Consider the following 16,508-nt stretch of genomic DNA (forward strand, 5'->3'; position numbering starts at 1 on the left):
AATGTAGCCTAAATGTTAGGAACCAAAATCATATAGTAAGTCTCTTCTCTAATCAAGTTGAGAAGTATGTCCGCGCTAACAAAACCGCAGGTAGTAATAAAGCGCACAGAAGTCGTCCATTACTTTTAGCACAAAGGTAAAAACTGATTTCGAGCCAATACGATGACATCACCCCAGCGCGCCTGAAAAGCGTCCATTGCGCAAGCGCGGGGCCACAGCCAGCGCCGCATTCTATATTTGAGACTGCGCATGTGCCGTTTTGCCACCTCCTCCCGTGGCAATACAAGTTCTCGCGAGAAGGCTGTGTTTTATTCCTACGTAATGTGCCGTGCTGCTTATGGCGGCGCTGGTGATAGTGCTGTGAGCTGTTGGGGTGAGTTTGCCTTTTATTCTGGGTTTGGGGGGGCAGGAAATGTCGGGGTTGGCTTCTGCGTGGTGCGGGCGGGGGGCTGGACGTGCTTAGAGTGGCCGGTGTTGCCGTTAGCCCGGGGTTGTGTGTTGGGAGAGCTGCTTTGTCACGTCGTGCCCCGTCAGCGCTGCAATACGGGGTTGGCCTCGTGTCTGCGCTGTGCTCACTGTCACGAGTGCCGGCCAGAGGTAACGTCCTGAGCTCATGGAAACCATGGCCCGGTGCTGGGGTACAGCCCGTCCGCCTCTCGCAGCGATGCCTGCCGGGTGGACAAAGAGCTTCACGATGCGGGGTGGGGGTGGGGAGTTGGGTGTCTGGGCGTCCAATCAGGAGGCGGGTGGAGCGGCTAGTCTGCAGCTGGCAGGCAGGGTGCGAAGTGACTGTCTCCTGGTGATCGGCGCGGGGGCAGATGGGAGCTGTAGTCCTGCACTGCCTCCTGCTTTTCGCGGCCACCGCGCTGGCACTACGTGTCCCAGAAGGCCTAGCGGCGCCGTGGTTTGTGAAATGCAGTGTGCTTGTTTTCCCTCAGCTGCGTGTCGCAATCCTCTGGCCTAGAGGAACCCTTGATGTAGCTGTTTACAAGGGCGACGTGATGGATGGGCTTGTCCTCGCTCCCTCAGACCAAGGCGCTTGTACACCGGCTGGCATCCTCTGCCAGTAATGAGCTGTATGTGTCTGATTATGTACAGTGATTGCTGAGGGCCCATGTCTAGAGCAGTGATGGCTAACCTCTGGCACTCCAGCTGTGGTGACACTATCACTCCCAGCGTGCTCCTTTCATTTCTGTAGGCTAACATCACAGCTTTAGACTTTGCCAATGGATTAGTTGGGAACTGACCCATATACCCAATCCTCTTGCAGTAGCCTACCCCCCCTAAACTCAATAGACCGGATGCTTATGTGATGTCAGCCCTTGGTTTGCCCTTTCAACTGCTTGTGTAGTGAACCTGTTCATTGTATGTCTGGGGCGCTCCTGCTTATTCATAGGTACAGAGGGATGGCATGGCGATTAGCAGAAGTTGCCTTGCTTGATTGCTCTGCACACACATGTGCCGTCTGTTGGGAGAGAACGCACCGCTCCTCTGACTGGCCAGTCAATGATAAAAATCCAACATGCCCAATCCCATGGAAAGTTGGTCGTACAGTTTTTTTTTCAGTTTTCCCCATACACAACAGTCTGTGTATGGGGAACCTCCATACTCTGCGCTGATGTCTTGCAGGAGGGAGAAGGTTCAGACATGTTGCTTGTCAGTATGCCCCATCATTTTTTGCACTCGGACAGATGTCGGGCGTCGGCTTACTCCGGCCCCTGTAGTACACTTGGTTTGGGGTCTGGTGACATGTGGGGCACGAGTAGTGGTGCAGTTCAGAGAGCTTAGGCGTTTTTAGATGTACAGGTAATTCACTAATATTATGGAGAGCGTCTTGTTAGGGGCCCCTGGTTTTGGGTACGGTAGACAGACACTAGAAGTGACCTTGTGTAGTTTATGGTGGTGGTGATTCCTCTCCACCCCTAACCTCTCATTCTAGAAGTGGAGGAATGGCAGTTCTGAGGTATCAGCAGTCTCGTCAGTACCGTACACCACATTCCCGGAATAAAGCGGGTAGAACATACAGCTGCCGCGCACAATGCTCCGACTTAGCGGCCTATTAATAGTCACTAGAGGGGACATCTAGAACAAGCGCACAGGAATGCTTGCAGATGGAGGAGCAGCTGTTAGAGGCGTGCATCACTTGTGGGCCATCTTGTGCTTCCTCCATTCACCTTTGTTTGACTTGGATTTTTTTGTGTGCTTACACCTGATCTAAAACTGATTTATTTTTTATTTTTATTTATTTTTTTTCTCCATGAAAGCACATATAAGATTGTCAAATTGCTCCTTGCAGCCGCCTGGTGCTAGAGAGGACCGCGTATTGTCTCTGGTGCCATGTTTCACTAAATTGGTTTGGATGTGATCTGCTAAAGGTTGTGTTAAACCAACCCCTTACAATAAAAATGTAGCCCCTGCAATGGTCTGTGAATGCACATGGTAGGCCTGAATCCTGAGGCTGCGTTCTCGAAAGAACTTATAGCCTTGACATTGGGGGTTTAAACTTAAAGAACTGCAAAAATATTATTCTGACATGATGTAATCTGTAGTGAAGGTAATCCTGTTTGTTATCCCTCCCTTCTGATCCTCAGCTGTGTCATGTGACCAGCAATCACTCTCCTGCTGACACAGGACAGGAAGTCAGTTACTTCTCCATTAATTCCTATGAGATTGAGGCTCCATAGAAGTACATAGAGAAACTGACTTCCAGTCCACACATAAGAAGCAGTGTTATTTGGAAAGTCTGATTGCTGGTCACATGACACAGCTGAGGATCAGAAGGGAGTGGATAGCTCACCCACGGTCACTGATTGGATTACCTTCACTATAGATTAAATCACGTGCCTTTCTAGCAGGGCAAAGAATAAAAATTTGATCAGCTGTTTGAGAAGGCAGCGTTGCGGCCTTCTCACTGTTTACCGCTTGCCCAGTGACGTCACGACTAGTATCAACTGGCCTGGGCGCGGCTAAAGTCCATTCAAGTGAACAGAGCTTAGCCGCGCCCAGGCCAGTGATACTAGTAGTGACATCACTGGGCCTGCGGTAAACAGTAAACATGCCGCTGCCTTCTCAAACAGCTGGTCGGTGGGGGCTCAGGTGTCTGACCCCTGCCGATCAGATCCTGATCCTCTATCCAGAGGATAATCAGTTAAAACAAATTGCAGAACCCCTTTAAAGGGATTTGGGTTCTTCTAGCTGTGACTGGTTAGTCGATAGGTTTGGTGTTGGATCCGGCATGGGAATGCATTCTGGTGCACTCTGTTCAGTTTTGTCCCCACTGCAAATGAACGCGGACAAAATTGAAGCGTTTTCCAACGATTTGGACGTCCTTTGCCGGATCTCAAAACCGGAGAGATTAATGCAGATGTGGAGTAGCCAGTGAGTGAACCATCACATGCAAACCAATCTGGATACTGTGATCTTCGCATGGAGATTCTTCTGTCAGCAGCTTTTAATTGCTAAATGTGATTTATTCATTTAATTAAAGAGTAAAAAGTGTTTGGTAAAATCTCCTAAGTGCCCTAATATAACTTTTTGTAATTTACTTTATTAATGGGTTTTTAAGTTCTCCCCTCCCTAAAGCGCTTTTAAATCGCTTTTCTGTACACCCCTGACTTCTCAGCGTTGTACGGAGTTCAGTTTATGAATGGGGCTGCAGCGCATGGAGTACAGGCAAGAGCACTCCTGAGGTTTACTAACTCCTGGCATAGCACATGTACCCTGTAACCATGTGCTGTGCCAGGATTAGCGCAGTGGGCTCCTGCCTGTGCCTTCTCTTCTAAGCTAACAGCTGACATGCAGCCTGCTCTGCCAATCCTGGCATAGCACATGCCGCAATGTGTGCTCCTGTCCGTACCTAACAGCCCCATTCATAAAATGTGTACTCTGTACACCGCGGGGGAGGGGGGGCGCGCGCGCGCTTATCTCTATTAAAAAAAACTAAGTATATTACAAAACGTATTAGGGCTTTTAGGACATTTTGTCAAAAGCTTAAATGCCATTCGAAGCGATACAGCCCTGTTATTATGTAGAGAAAGTTAATACAAACCACTTACTAATGTATCTTTTGTCTGCTGGCTGGATTCATTTTTCCATCACATTATACACAGCTCGTATCCATGGTTATGACCACCCTGCAATCCAGCAGTGGTGGTCGTATTTGCACACCATAGGAAGAAGTACTCTATATGCACTTCCATTGTCCCAGCCACCTTTTTCCTATAGTGTGCAAGCACAACCACCACTGATGGATTGCTAGGCGGTTGTAACCATGGAAACTAGCAGTGTATAATGTGAAGGAAAATTAATCAAGTTGGCAAAGGAGACAATATGGAGAATCGCACTACATTAGTAAGTGCCTGATATTTACTTTCTCTACATAAATGTCTTTTGCCAAAGTGGTCTTAAGTGTAGTTGCTCCTTAAGGTCCTTTAACCTCTTAGGGTCACATGACGTACCAGTATGTCATGTGTATTTCCGATCACCGCCGTTCATCATGCCTTTAAGAAAAGGAGGAAGTGACTGAAAAAAGCAGCAGACCGCACTAGTTGAATACAACATAGAAAAGATGCTGAGTAAAACAATATCGCGATGAAACAGTGAACATGAACAGTAATTGCATCACAATGACCAATAACGCATATGTACGCACGTGCCCCAAGATGATAAAGGACACGATTCCAAACAGAACAATATAATAAAGCAGACTCGCCAAACTAACAGTTTTGTCCCATTTATTGTCAATAGGGACAAAACGTGACTGAACGGAATGCTTCAAATGCGTTCCGTTCTCATGCTGCAATTTGCTTTCCGTCCTTGGATGTGGAGCAAGACGCATCCGCCATGATCCACAATGCAAGTCAGTGGGGACGGATCAATTTTCTCTGACACAGTAGAAAACTGATCTGTACTTTATTGACTTTCAAAGGAGTTCATGATGGATCCATCTTAGCTATATTAAAGATAATACAACTGCATCCGTTCATAATGGATGCAGGTGGTTGTATTATCAGTTAACGGAAGCGTTTTTGCTAAACCCTGCCGGATCCTCCAAAAATGCTAGTGTGGAAGTAGCCTAAGGCCTCTTGCACATAAACGTATTGGTTCAGTTTATTGGGGACTGCAATTAGCACGGCCAGCAAGGATGCAGACCCATTTAAAGGGGTTATCCCATCTTAGACAATGGGGGCATATCGCAAGGATATGCCCCCATTGTCTGATAGGTGCGGGTCCCGCCGCTAGGACCCGCACCTATAAGGAGAACGGAGCAGAGAAAGTGGAGGAGGGCGCACTGCGCATGCACCGCCGCCCTCCGTTCATTTCTATGGAGCCGCCGAAAATAGCTGAGCGCTGGCTCGGCTATTTCCGTCGGCCCCATAGAAATTAATGGGATCGTTGGCCGCGCATGTGCGATGCGCTCCCATTCACTTCAATGGGAGAGTCGGGGAGCTGTGCCTGGTGGTGGTCGGACCCTGGGAAACCTGGGGTCATCCAGCCACAACTCTCCCCGGCTCTGTTCTCGTTGTAGGTGTGGGTCCCACCTCTGGGACCCGCACCTACAATCAGACAATGGGGGCATATCCTTGCGATATGCCCCCATTGTCTAAGATGGGCTAACCCCTTTAACTTGAATGGGTCCGCGATCCGTCCGTTCCGCAAAAAGATGGAACAAGTTATATATTTTAGTGTGTGTGTGTATATATGTATATGTACGTACGTATCAGAACCCCCACGGAAGCACTCCGTATTTCTTAATGGAAGTGCTCATTAGTATTCACGCCATAAGACACACACTTGCTTTGCGTCTTATAGGGAGAAGAATACGGTAAGTTGTAAACTGAAGCCTGACTGAGGTGATGCCTAGTGTTTGCTGTCTTACGCTCTTGTATTGCCCAGTATGTGTAACTAGCCTGCTGTGTCTACGGATGTTGGTCTTTTTCATTCATCATAGTGCTGGTTTGTCTTTCAGTATGAAGTGTAACAGAACAGAAACTACCACCTGAAACTGCTGCTTCAAGTTCAGATCAGTCAAGGAACATCTGCCACAATAGTAACCTACAAGACCAAAGAAGAGAACTTGCGCTGAAGACACAACACTTGATCTGAAACAAGAAGTTTGTGCCTACTCAACAGCTACACAAGAGCACTTCCCAACGCTGCTATTAGTCTTTGTTTTATTCTCAGCGCCACACTCTGCATTCGCATTGTGTAGCGGGAGTCGTCTTTCTTAGCTCAGTAGATCATTTTCTCACTATCTCTTTTTAAACTAGCAACCGACAACCTTCTGTACCATCTGCTGTCTACACAAATCGGTAATACTACTGAGTGCAATACCTGAATATCTCAGCAAGGTGGGTATGCTGTTAAAAGGTGTCCTATTCCTTGCTGCTTGCTTTACCAGTCTTATGTCAGCAGGATCTGCCCTATGAACTACAATCTGGTGTATTCTGCCAAGTAAAACAATTTCAGTTATGAAGATTTGTAGTTGCAAAGTATCTGTTTTCCAAGACATTATCCTCTGGATGGGACATCAGTATTTGATCAGTGAGAGTTGGACCCCCGGGACCCCCACCGGTCAGCTGTTTGAGAAAGCACTGACCCTCCTGTGAGTGCCACAGCCTTCTCCATGCTTGCCAAGCACAGACGCATTGTATAGAGTCTGTTCTTGGTATCGCATCTCGGGCTCCTTCACTTCAATAGGACTGAGCTGGGCCTAGGCTGTGACTGATGAATATGACATCACATGGCCTAGGGAACACTGCTAAAAGGCTGTGGCGCTACTGTGAGCATCCATGTCTTTTAAAATAGCTGATCAGAGGAAGACCCAGGTGTCAGACCCCCACCGGTCAGTTCTGATGACTTTTCTTAAGAATAGGTAATCAGTACCTGTTTTTTGGAAAACCCATTTAAGCTTGTTTATATGTAAATTGCATCACTGAAGATCTAATTTAGGCCTCATGCACACGACCGTTGTGTGCATCCGTGGCCGTTGTGCCGTTTTCCGTTTTTTTTCGCGGACCCATTGACTTTCAATGGGTCCGTGGAAAAATCGGAAAATGCACCGTTTTGCAGCCGAGGCCGTGATCTGTGTATCCTGTCCGTCAAAAAAATATGACCTGTCCTATTTTTTTGACGGACAACGGTTCACGGACCCATTCAAGTCAATGGGTCAGTGAAAGAACACGGATGCACACAAGATTGGCATCCGTGTCCGTGGCCGTAGGTTGCTTTCATACAGACGGATCTGAAGATCCGTCTGCATAAAAGCTTTTTCTGATCTAAGTTTTCACTTCGTGAAAACTCATTTCCGACAGTATATTCTAACACAGAAGCGTTCCCAATGCAAATTTGTACAAGACTGCCCCCTGCTGCCTGGCACCACCCGATCTCTTACAGGGGGATATGATGGCACAATTAGCCCCTTCAGGTGCGGCACCTAAAGGGGGTTAATTGTACTATCATATTCCCCTGTAAGAGATCAGGGCTGCCAGGCAGCAGGGGGCAGACCCCCCCCCCCCCCCCCCCCCCCCCCCCTCTATAACATTGGTGGCAGTGTGCGGTCTCAACAGTAGAAGATTCATACTTACCTGCTTGCTGCTGCGATGTCTGTGAACGGCCGGGAGCTCCTCCTACTGGTAAGTGACAGTTCTTTAGCAATGCGCCGCACAGACCTTTCACTTACCAGTAGGAGGAGCTCCCGGCCGGACACAGACATCGCAGCAGCAAGCAGGTAAGTATGAATCTTCTACTGTTGTACTATTGCTAAGTAACCATGGCAACCAGGGCTGCAGTAGCTTCCTGGTTGCCATGGTTACCGATCGCAGCCCCAGCGATTAAACTGGGACTCCGATCGTAACTCCGCTGCCACCAATGAATGGGGGGGGGGGGGGGGTTGAGAATGGGAGACCGCACACTGCCACCAATGTTACTGCTATAGAGGGAGGGGGGGGGGGGGCGATGGTGGTTGGCACACTGTGCCACCAACGATTTAATAGGGGTTAATTGTGCTATCATATCCCCCAGTAAGAGATTGGGTGCTGCCAGGCAGCAGGGGGCAGTCTTGTACAAAGTTTGTAGTGTATTCTAACCTGAAGCGTCCCCATCACCATGGGAACGCCTCTGTGTTAGAATATACTGTCGGATCTGAGGTTCACGAAGCGGATCTGGGGACGCTTCAAGTTAAAATATACCATCGGATTGGAGAAAACTCCAATCCTATGGTATAAAAGAACTCCAGACTTTACATTGAAAGTCAATGGGGACGGATCCGTTTGAAATGGCACCATATTGTGTCAACATCAAACGGATCCGTCCCCATTGACTTGCATTGTAATTCAGGACGGATCCGTTTGGCTCCGCACGGCCAGGCGGACACCAAAACGACATTTTTTTTTTTTTCATGTCCGTGGATCCTCCAAAAATCAAGGAAGACCCACGGACGAAAAAACGGTCACGGATCACGGACCCCGTTTTTGCGGACCTTGAAAAAAAAAACTGTCGTGTGCATGAGGCCTTACTTTAAGGACTCATGCACACGGCCTTATGCCCTGAGACATGCGGGCCATATGTCCCGGAGCGGAATACATTGTGCGCACGGGGGCACACAACATCATAGGTTACTATGATGCTGTGTGCATCGGGCTGCTTGCGGGGCTATTGTCCCGCACTCATAATATCATATAAGTGCGGGACAATAGTTCTGCCGGCGGCCCGATTCATGCAGCATCATAGTAACCTATGATGCTGTGCGCACGATGTATGCTGCTCTGGGACATATGGCCGTCTCAGACTGTCTCAGAGGGCATACGGTTGTGTGCATGAGCCCTAATACGGTGAAATTGCTCCGGAATAGGGCAGTCTACTTCATAATTGAGATTTTTACTCAGCAGGATCAACCTTAGTTTTTATCATGTTGATCCTGCTAGCAGATGCTCTTTAAAGGGAACCTGTCACCGGGATTTTGTGCATAGAGCTGAGGACATGGGTTGCTAGATGGCTGCTAGCACATCTGCAATATCCACTCCCCATAGCTCTGTGTGCTTTTATTGTGCCAAAAAAACGATTTGATACATATGCAAATTAACCTGAGATGAGTCCTGTTCCTGAGATGAGTCAGGTATATGAGATTAGTCAGGGACAGGACTCATCTCAGGTTAATTTGCATATGTATCAAATATATTTTTTTTTTTACACAATAAAAGCACACAGAGCTATGGGGACTGGGTATTGCGGATGTGCTAGCGCCCATCTAGCAACCCATGTCCTCAGCTCTATACACAAAATTCAGGTGACAGGTTCCCTTTAAAGCATTGTTCCAGAATTCACTTTCCACCTATACAGAGGATAGATCATAGAGGTCTGATCTTGGGGGGGGGGGGGGGGGGGGGGGGGATTTCTGACCACTAGTACCTCCATGAGTCACACCGCTCCCAGTTCTGTAGGGCTGCTGATGAGCGAGGTCTATAGATTGTATGGCACAACATTGTGGATTCTCGAGTGTTTCCCTCAAAATGGGAGGGGAAAAGGCCCTACATTTTTTTTTTTTTTGATTGGCGGGTGTACCAGCGGTCAGACTTCCTCCGGCATGGAGTTGTGGTAAGTTGTTATTCTGGGACAACTCCAATTAACTTCAGTTTGTTAGGTTTAAAAGAAACAAACTCTTGCTTAGTGTTGTACATACTTATGAAAATGTGTATACCCGTGTAATTTCACTTTTTACATACAGAGGTATGCAGGGTAAATACATTGGTGCAAAAAGCCATAAAAAAGTAAGACTGCACATAATGCACAGCAAGGGCAGAAAAACACCATTGCAAAAATCTGTGTGCTGCATTTATTTCCTATAGTCTTCCATGTAGCATTTGGAGTTGTCATTTTTTGCTTTAAAAAAAAAATGCTGTGAGACACCAGCCTGAAACCAATGTTAGGTCTTTGTATCACTGATAGTCACAAAAAAAGACTACAAAGCTGGTTTGGCTTTTTTTTTTTTTTTTTTTTCCTATACCAGACTTATACATGTTCTAGTTTCCCTGCTTTATTGTATTTTGCTGCGGGCATATCTGTAGTGATGTGAAACATGGCACACGTCACTTGAAGATGTGTATACTAAAAGACGTGGTCACTAGAATGGTGCTAGCTCCACTGAAATCTAGTTAGAGATGGGGTGTTTACAAATGGAAACCCTTAAAGTTTTACAAATATAGACCTGACTGTTTTGGCAACGATCTTCTGGTTGGCAAACCACAACAACACCACAGAGGATCCGCCCCCAGGGACAAGAAACCTACAGAATAAAAAGGTGGAGTCTATCTACCCCTTGAGTGGATTCCTGTCCCGCAGTAGGAGACCTACTTTTTATTTTTTCCTTCTTAGGATGGAAGTTAACGGAAAGGGACAAGTTGTCTCAAGACATTTCTTCTGGCGACACTGACACCCCTCTGGATCCTTTTTTTTTATTTATTTTTTTTATTTATTTTTTTTTCTTCAGAAGAAGAAATTGTAGAAAGAGCATTTTCCTCCTGAAGATTACAGATAGACTCTTAAAAGTTATTAGATCCACTATGAACATTGAAGATGTTAAGGAAGATAAGTGGGTAACAAAAGGGTAGATGCTTCTCCGTGCATAAGTGTTCTTTCCCTAATTCAAAGGGAATGGAAGAAACCATGTAGGAAGGTTTTTATTTCCAAAACTTAAACGTAAATACCCTTTCAAAGAAGGCTCCCAAAATAGATGTTGCCATTTCTAAGGTTTCTAAAAGATCCTCTCTTCCCTTAGAGAAAACAGGTGTTCTTATGGACCCTTTGGCTAAGTAGGCGGAGTCCTTCCTGAAGAATTTTGGGGAAGCATCCACTTCCTCATTTCATCCCAACATTGCGGCCACGGTGATGGCTGGAACAATAACTTTCTGGCTGCAACAATTAGAGGTTCAATTAAAAAGAAGTCCTAGGGAGCAGTTTTTATTTTCCCTACCCACATTACAGAAGGCAGCTAACTTTTAGGCTGATGCCTCAGTAGATGTGGTTAGGCTTGGCGCTCACACTGCACCTCTTACTAACTCCACTCGTAGTGCACTTTGGCTTAAGAACTGGAGTGGAGGAGATGTGGTATTCCCTGTCGAGGTAAATTTCTTTGGCCCAGATTTGTTAGAAAAAGCAGCGGATAGAAAGAAAATCTCTAACTGCTCTCCCTCACTTTCGGGGCTCTGCTTTGAATTATAGGTGCGGGTCCCAGCGGTGGGACCTGCACCTGTAAAACAATGGGGGCATATCCTAGCGATATGCCCCATTGTCTGAGATGAGAGAACCCCTTTAATGCCAGTCCTATCAGAAGGATATTTCTACTGGATTTTTCTAGTTCCAAAACCAGACAGCTCCTTCAGAACCATCATCAATTTGAGGGTCCTAAACAATTTTTTTTTTTTTTTTTTTTGTTTTAAAAGTTAAAGATGAAAACTATGATACAGCTTTTGTTTGCACCTTGTTTCATGGCAGTAATGGATCTGGAAGATGCCTATTTCCACATTCCAATGCACCTGAAGTTCCAGAAGTTTCTCAGAGTTGCAGTCTTTATGGAAGGTCAGCTACAGCAATTCCGATTTTCAGGCATTACGCTTTGGCCTCTCTATGGCCCCAAGGTTCTTTACCAAAGTGGTAGCGGAAATGGTATCATTCATAAGACTAAAGAACGTGATTTTAGTGCTGTATCTGGACGACTTTTTAATAATTGCAAAATCCCATCGCAGTTGGAGAGAAGCAGTACAGATGGTGGCACTTTCAGGAATTGGGTTGGATGATCAATGACAAAGTCCATACCAAAGCTGGGAAAATGTTAGGTTTCTAGGCCTAGTTCTAGATTCTGTATCTCTGAAGGTTTATCTACCGGAGGAAAAGCAGAATTTCCACTTAAATAAAATCCCTTGCATCTCCCTCTCTGTTTTGGAATGTGATGTTGGTCATGGGGGTCCCTAGTATCCTGTATTCCGGCAGTCGGTTGGGCTCAGCTACATTCTCGTCAATTACAGGCCTTCAAGAAGGAGTTCTAGATGTCATGCTACAAGTCTCAAGAACAACAATGGAGAGTCTAGCCGTTGGGAGGACAGACCAAATCTGATACAAGGTGTCCCATGGACCTATCCAGATCGATAGTCATAACATTGGAGCCACTGGGAGTGGGGAGCTCATGTCCAGGTTCAGTGGTCACTGAGTCAAAGACTCTTTTTTTTTTTTTTTTTTTTTTTCCTCCAACAGGAAAGAGCTTTTGGCAGAGAAATTGGCTATAGAAGCTTCTCAATCCCTAATTGGACTCTGACATACAGTAGCCTATATAAATCACCGGGGGGAGGGACAAAGTCAGTTACCCTCGGGTGGGAGGCCAATCGGTTGTTGAAAAACTGGAGGGACATGTCAGTCATATTTCAGCCATACATATGAGGGAAAGAAAATATTCAAGTGGCCTGCCTGAGCAGGTATCATTTAAAACGGGGAGACTGGTCCTTGAACAATTCGTCTTCTCCATGATCACAAAATTATGTGGCATGCCCGTGTTAGACCTGTTTGCCTCACGTCAGAACAAAAAAGTAGATCTATTCTGTTCCTTCGATCTGAGGGAATCCCCTTATAGGGGTCTGCTGTCCCAGGGTCCAGTTTTCCATCCAGCTGTAAAGGGTCTGCATTTATCAGCATGGAATTTAAAAGCTGTCTAATAAAAAAAAAAAGGGGTTTTCACAGAAGCTGATTGCTACACTTAAAGAGTAGAAAACCGGTGACTATTTCTATCTATGCCAGGACATGGAGGGAATTTTATAGACTTTTTTTAAAATCAATCCTGAAAATCTGCCTGATTCGATTCCTATGTTCTTGAATTTCTTCAAAAAAGGGCTGAATTTGGGGTTGGCTAAAAATACAGTAAAGGTGCAGTTTTCTGCCCTTTCAGTACTTTTTGCAGAAAACTTTGCCTCTGATCCTTGGGTAGTTAGGTTCTTTAGAGCAGTAGATGGGATGGCCCCAGTTTTTTCCCTGAAAGTTCCCTAGTGGGATCTGAATCTAGTTCTAGGAGCTCTGACACAGCCACCTTTTTTGAGCCCATTGAATCGTCCAATATCAAGCATCTTAACTATAAAATGATTTTACTAGTAGCACTCGCCACAGCCAGGAGAGTTGGCGAGTTGCATGCTATTTCTAAAAATTCTAGAGGATAAAATGATTATTCAACCTGACCCGGCCTTCTTAACCAAAGTTTAGAAAAATTTCTTGTCTCTTAACCAATTACGTGTAAGTTGAATTTTTTTATTTTTATTTTTTCATTCCCTTCTAAGAGCTCTAACTTTTTTTGAGTCTATGTAGCTGTATGAGGACTTTGAGGATTATTTTTATTTTTTTTCTCATTTGAGTCTTTTTCAGTGGCAACTAAGAATAATTCAGCTGGTTTTTCAATGGAAAAGCATATATATTTTTTTTAACATTTATTAGTCCCACAAGGGGACTATTACAGATTGCTTCTAAAACACAATGCACTATCCCTACCATTTGCATGCGGTGGTTTCCATTGCAGTCCGTCCTGTTGGTGCAGGAGTGGGGCTCTCATGTGAGAGCAGCGCCCCTGCTCTCCTCTGCACTGGGTGCCCTTAGTGACTGCTGTAAAAAGGTGTATTGGCGGTCACTAAGGCATACATTTTCCAAAGGGGCTCTGAAAAAGATCAATCTGGTTGCTGTGGGCAACTAAACCATTTTAATTTTATTTTTTTGCACCAGTTTTGATGAACCTCCCCTACTCACTTTCTTCAAATGCAGATGAGGGTGTGTGTATGGAGAATCTTGCCCTTTGGTGCACTTAAGCCCTCATTTACATATGCAATAAGCCTCATTTTCTCTAACTGCACCTCATCAGCAGGTTCCGACCTGTTGGGTTTGTTCCTGCTGACAGATGCTCTTAAACTCACTGCAGATGAAGGCATCTTAACTAGATACCCTCATGCTTGTATTAGACATTGATTCTATATCTGTGGGTCTCCTCCTTGGGACCCGAACAACCTCCTATGGCACCTGGCCACATCCAGATGACTGGTACATGGAGGGGTGGCTGTGCATGTGCAGTCCTGTCTCAAGACAGTCTGTATTGCCTTCTATGGGAGTTACGCAGACGGCTGAGCACGTGGCTGTTTACCCCTCTTCTCAGGCCTTTCTCGGATATCCACAGATCTCATTGTCTGCCAGGAAGCCTCCATTCATGAATTTATTTATAGGTTTCCTCTGATTTTGGGATAGAATGAAATCCATATCCATGTTTCTACCCATACAAATTACATAGGTTATCTTAATGGCCTGTGTTTTTTCAGAGTTCAGGGATTAGTTCTTTAGATTTTGTATATAAAAATGTATGTACATATCAAAATGGAGATGCCTGGCCAGTCCGTGCAGCTCTGCCATGTGTGAAGGGGCCTAATTGGGGCAACCTCTCCAGAATATGCAGCATGTCTTCCTGGATAAATGCTAGTTTAACTTTTAACATTTTCTGGCACCTGTCGCAAACAATAGGTCAAGAAATGTTATGGCACAACAATCCCTGTATGAGCATGGTCCTATTGGGCTAAAGAATAGACACAGATTTCTGGTTACCTGCCGGTCTTAGTTTGCTACAGACTGTTCAGACCATGCCCGCTTGTACACACTGTTGGTTCCCATGCCACCTCAATCTAGGCTTTCATGTAACCAATATGACCGCTCTTCAGTTGGAGAAGCTGGCTCTTGATATGACATGTTAATGTTTGACTGCTGGGACCCCCACTGATTCCAAGGCTGAGGTCCCCCGCCATAAGGTTTGGAATGAAACCTTCATACCTTTTCGGGTGAAGAAGCTTTGTTTTCCCTGTTAATTTTAATGGATGGTAAACTTCACAATGGTGACTGAAGAGACGTAAGCCAGTTATGATCAGTGGACCTGATCCCTAGGTCCCTTAGATGAGCAGGATATTGGTAGAATAGGTGATGTGAGGGGTTTGAATGGAGCGACAGATGAGCATTCACCCTCTCGCTCCATTCAATGCCCATGCTGCTGACAGCAGAGTAACTAGGGCTCCAGTCACGCTCTGACATGCAAAAGGACTGGAGACTGTACCCCTGCTGTAGTGATCGTGGTGGTCCCAGCGGTCATACATTTATAGAATAAGTTACACTGGAGCATACTTTGGACCAGCTTTTACATGTAGACATGTGACATTGTGGCTCTCAAGCTGTCTAGCTTTGTAGGGGCCACATGAGGTGTGCTGTATTTTTATTTAGTTATTTTTTGTTGTAATGCATCGGGCATCTAAAAAATGTCTATTGCGCATGACAGCGCTGGATTTAAGGTCCCCATACACACTAGTGTCTTGTCTGCCAAACCCACCAACAGGTTAATGTGTATGTTGGGCGCGAAGGATCGTGCAGAACTAAGACTTTTCCTGGAGATACGCCGCGGCCGGAAGTGACAGCAGCTTTCTCCAGTCTCCCTATAGAATGAATGCACAGAACATGTGTATAGGGGGAGGCAGGAGAGATGGCTGTCAGCCGGCAGCATGCGTATGGCCGCCCATAGTGTATTCTGTATTGCTTGGCTCTTTTTGCTTCCTTTCATTTATTTAACATACGTGTTTGACACGTGTCCGAGCTGAGATGATTGAGATCTGTTATAGAATTGCTAGACTGCCACCTGGTGCATGTAAAGCTGGTGCCAAGTTATGTGAAAAACCTCAAGTGTTTTCTTCTCATTTTGAGTGAGAATTCTCCAATGGCCTGGATGTGGGGTGGTCGTCTGGTTCATGTCACTGTTCACTACGTGCCTTGCATGATGTGTGTCCATTGGTGAACATCTTAAAGAATGTGTTTCTTGTCCTTTGTCACAGTCAAAATGCACCCATCCACAACTGGATTAAATGCCATGTATTGCTGTCCATCGTAGTCTAGACCACTAACCTGTTTTCACCTCCTAGGGCTGGCATCTTGCAATGAGCTTTTTTTCTCATTTACAGCCACGCTGGAATTGATAAGGTTGTCTTGTCTGATTTTTGTTATATGCAGCATTGTAAAATTAAGTTGAAACAGGAGTAGGAATATGGCAAGCACCTGGAAAGAATTTGTTGAATTTTCCATGCCGTCTTCTCCCCCTACTGCATACGTTAGTGCCAACCTGGGCAATGCATCTCCAGTCGGACTGGCTTTATCACCTTATGGCCGATCAGTAAGTTATTTCACCATTCCAGTTCTAATGGTTAACTACTCTAGTCCATATGGGGCGTTTGCCTTCAACGGTGGCTTTTTATCCCCCTCTCCCCCCATTACTTCATTTGTTCATATTATTATTTTTTTTGTGCATCCCACTTCTGTTTAGTTCATCCCTACCCACTAGGTTTTTTTTGTGTGAAGTTTTTACTAATCTTAAGTATTTTTATTTAGTCGCTAATCATTTTATTCAAATTCATTAAAGTGTTCCCCACCCCCCTGCCCAGAATTCTGACTACTTTGTTGTGAGTGTG

General features: G+C 45.6%; 1 protein-coding gene across 8 annotated transcripts in view; it reads left to right on the forward strand.

The window, feature by feature from the left end:
• The first annotated feature begins 262 nt into the window (after window positions 1–262).
• The window catches only part of CSDE1 (cold shock domain containing E1), a 52,122-nt gene continuing 35,876 nt past the window's right edge, over window positions 263–16,508 (forward strand). For 6 of the 8 annotated variants that reach the window (XM_044288493.1, XM_044288494.1, XM_044288495.1 and 3 more), the window contains exons 1-3: window positions 263–373; window positions 5,969–6,350; window positions 16,054–16,213. In XM_044288493.1, coding sequence (XP_044144428.1) covers window positions 16,088–16,213 — 126 coding nt within the window. In that variant the 5' untranslated portion in view covers window positions 263–373; window positions 5,969–6,350; window positions 16,054–16,087. The remainder of the gene's footprint in view (window positions 374–5,968; window positions 6,351–16,053; window positions 16,214–16,508) is intronic. The other 2 variants (XM_044288496.1, XM_044288500.1) reach the window with 1 other exon arrangement.

The sequence above is a fragment of the Bufo gargarizans genome, chromosome 3 (assembly GCF_014858855.1).
Source record: "Bufo gargarizans isolate SCDJY-AF-19 chromosome 3, ASM1485885v1, whole genome shotgun sequence".
NCBI classification, from domain to species: Eukaryota; Metazoa; Chordata; class Amphibia; order Anura; family Bufonidae; genus Bufo; species Bufo gargarizans.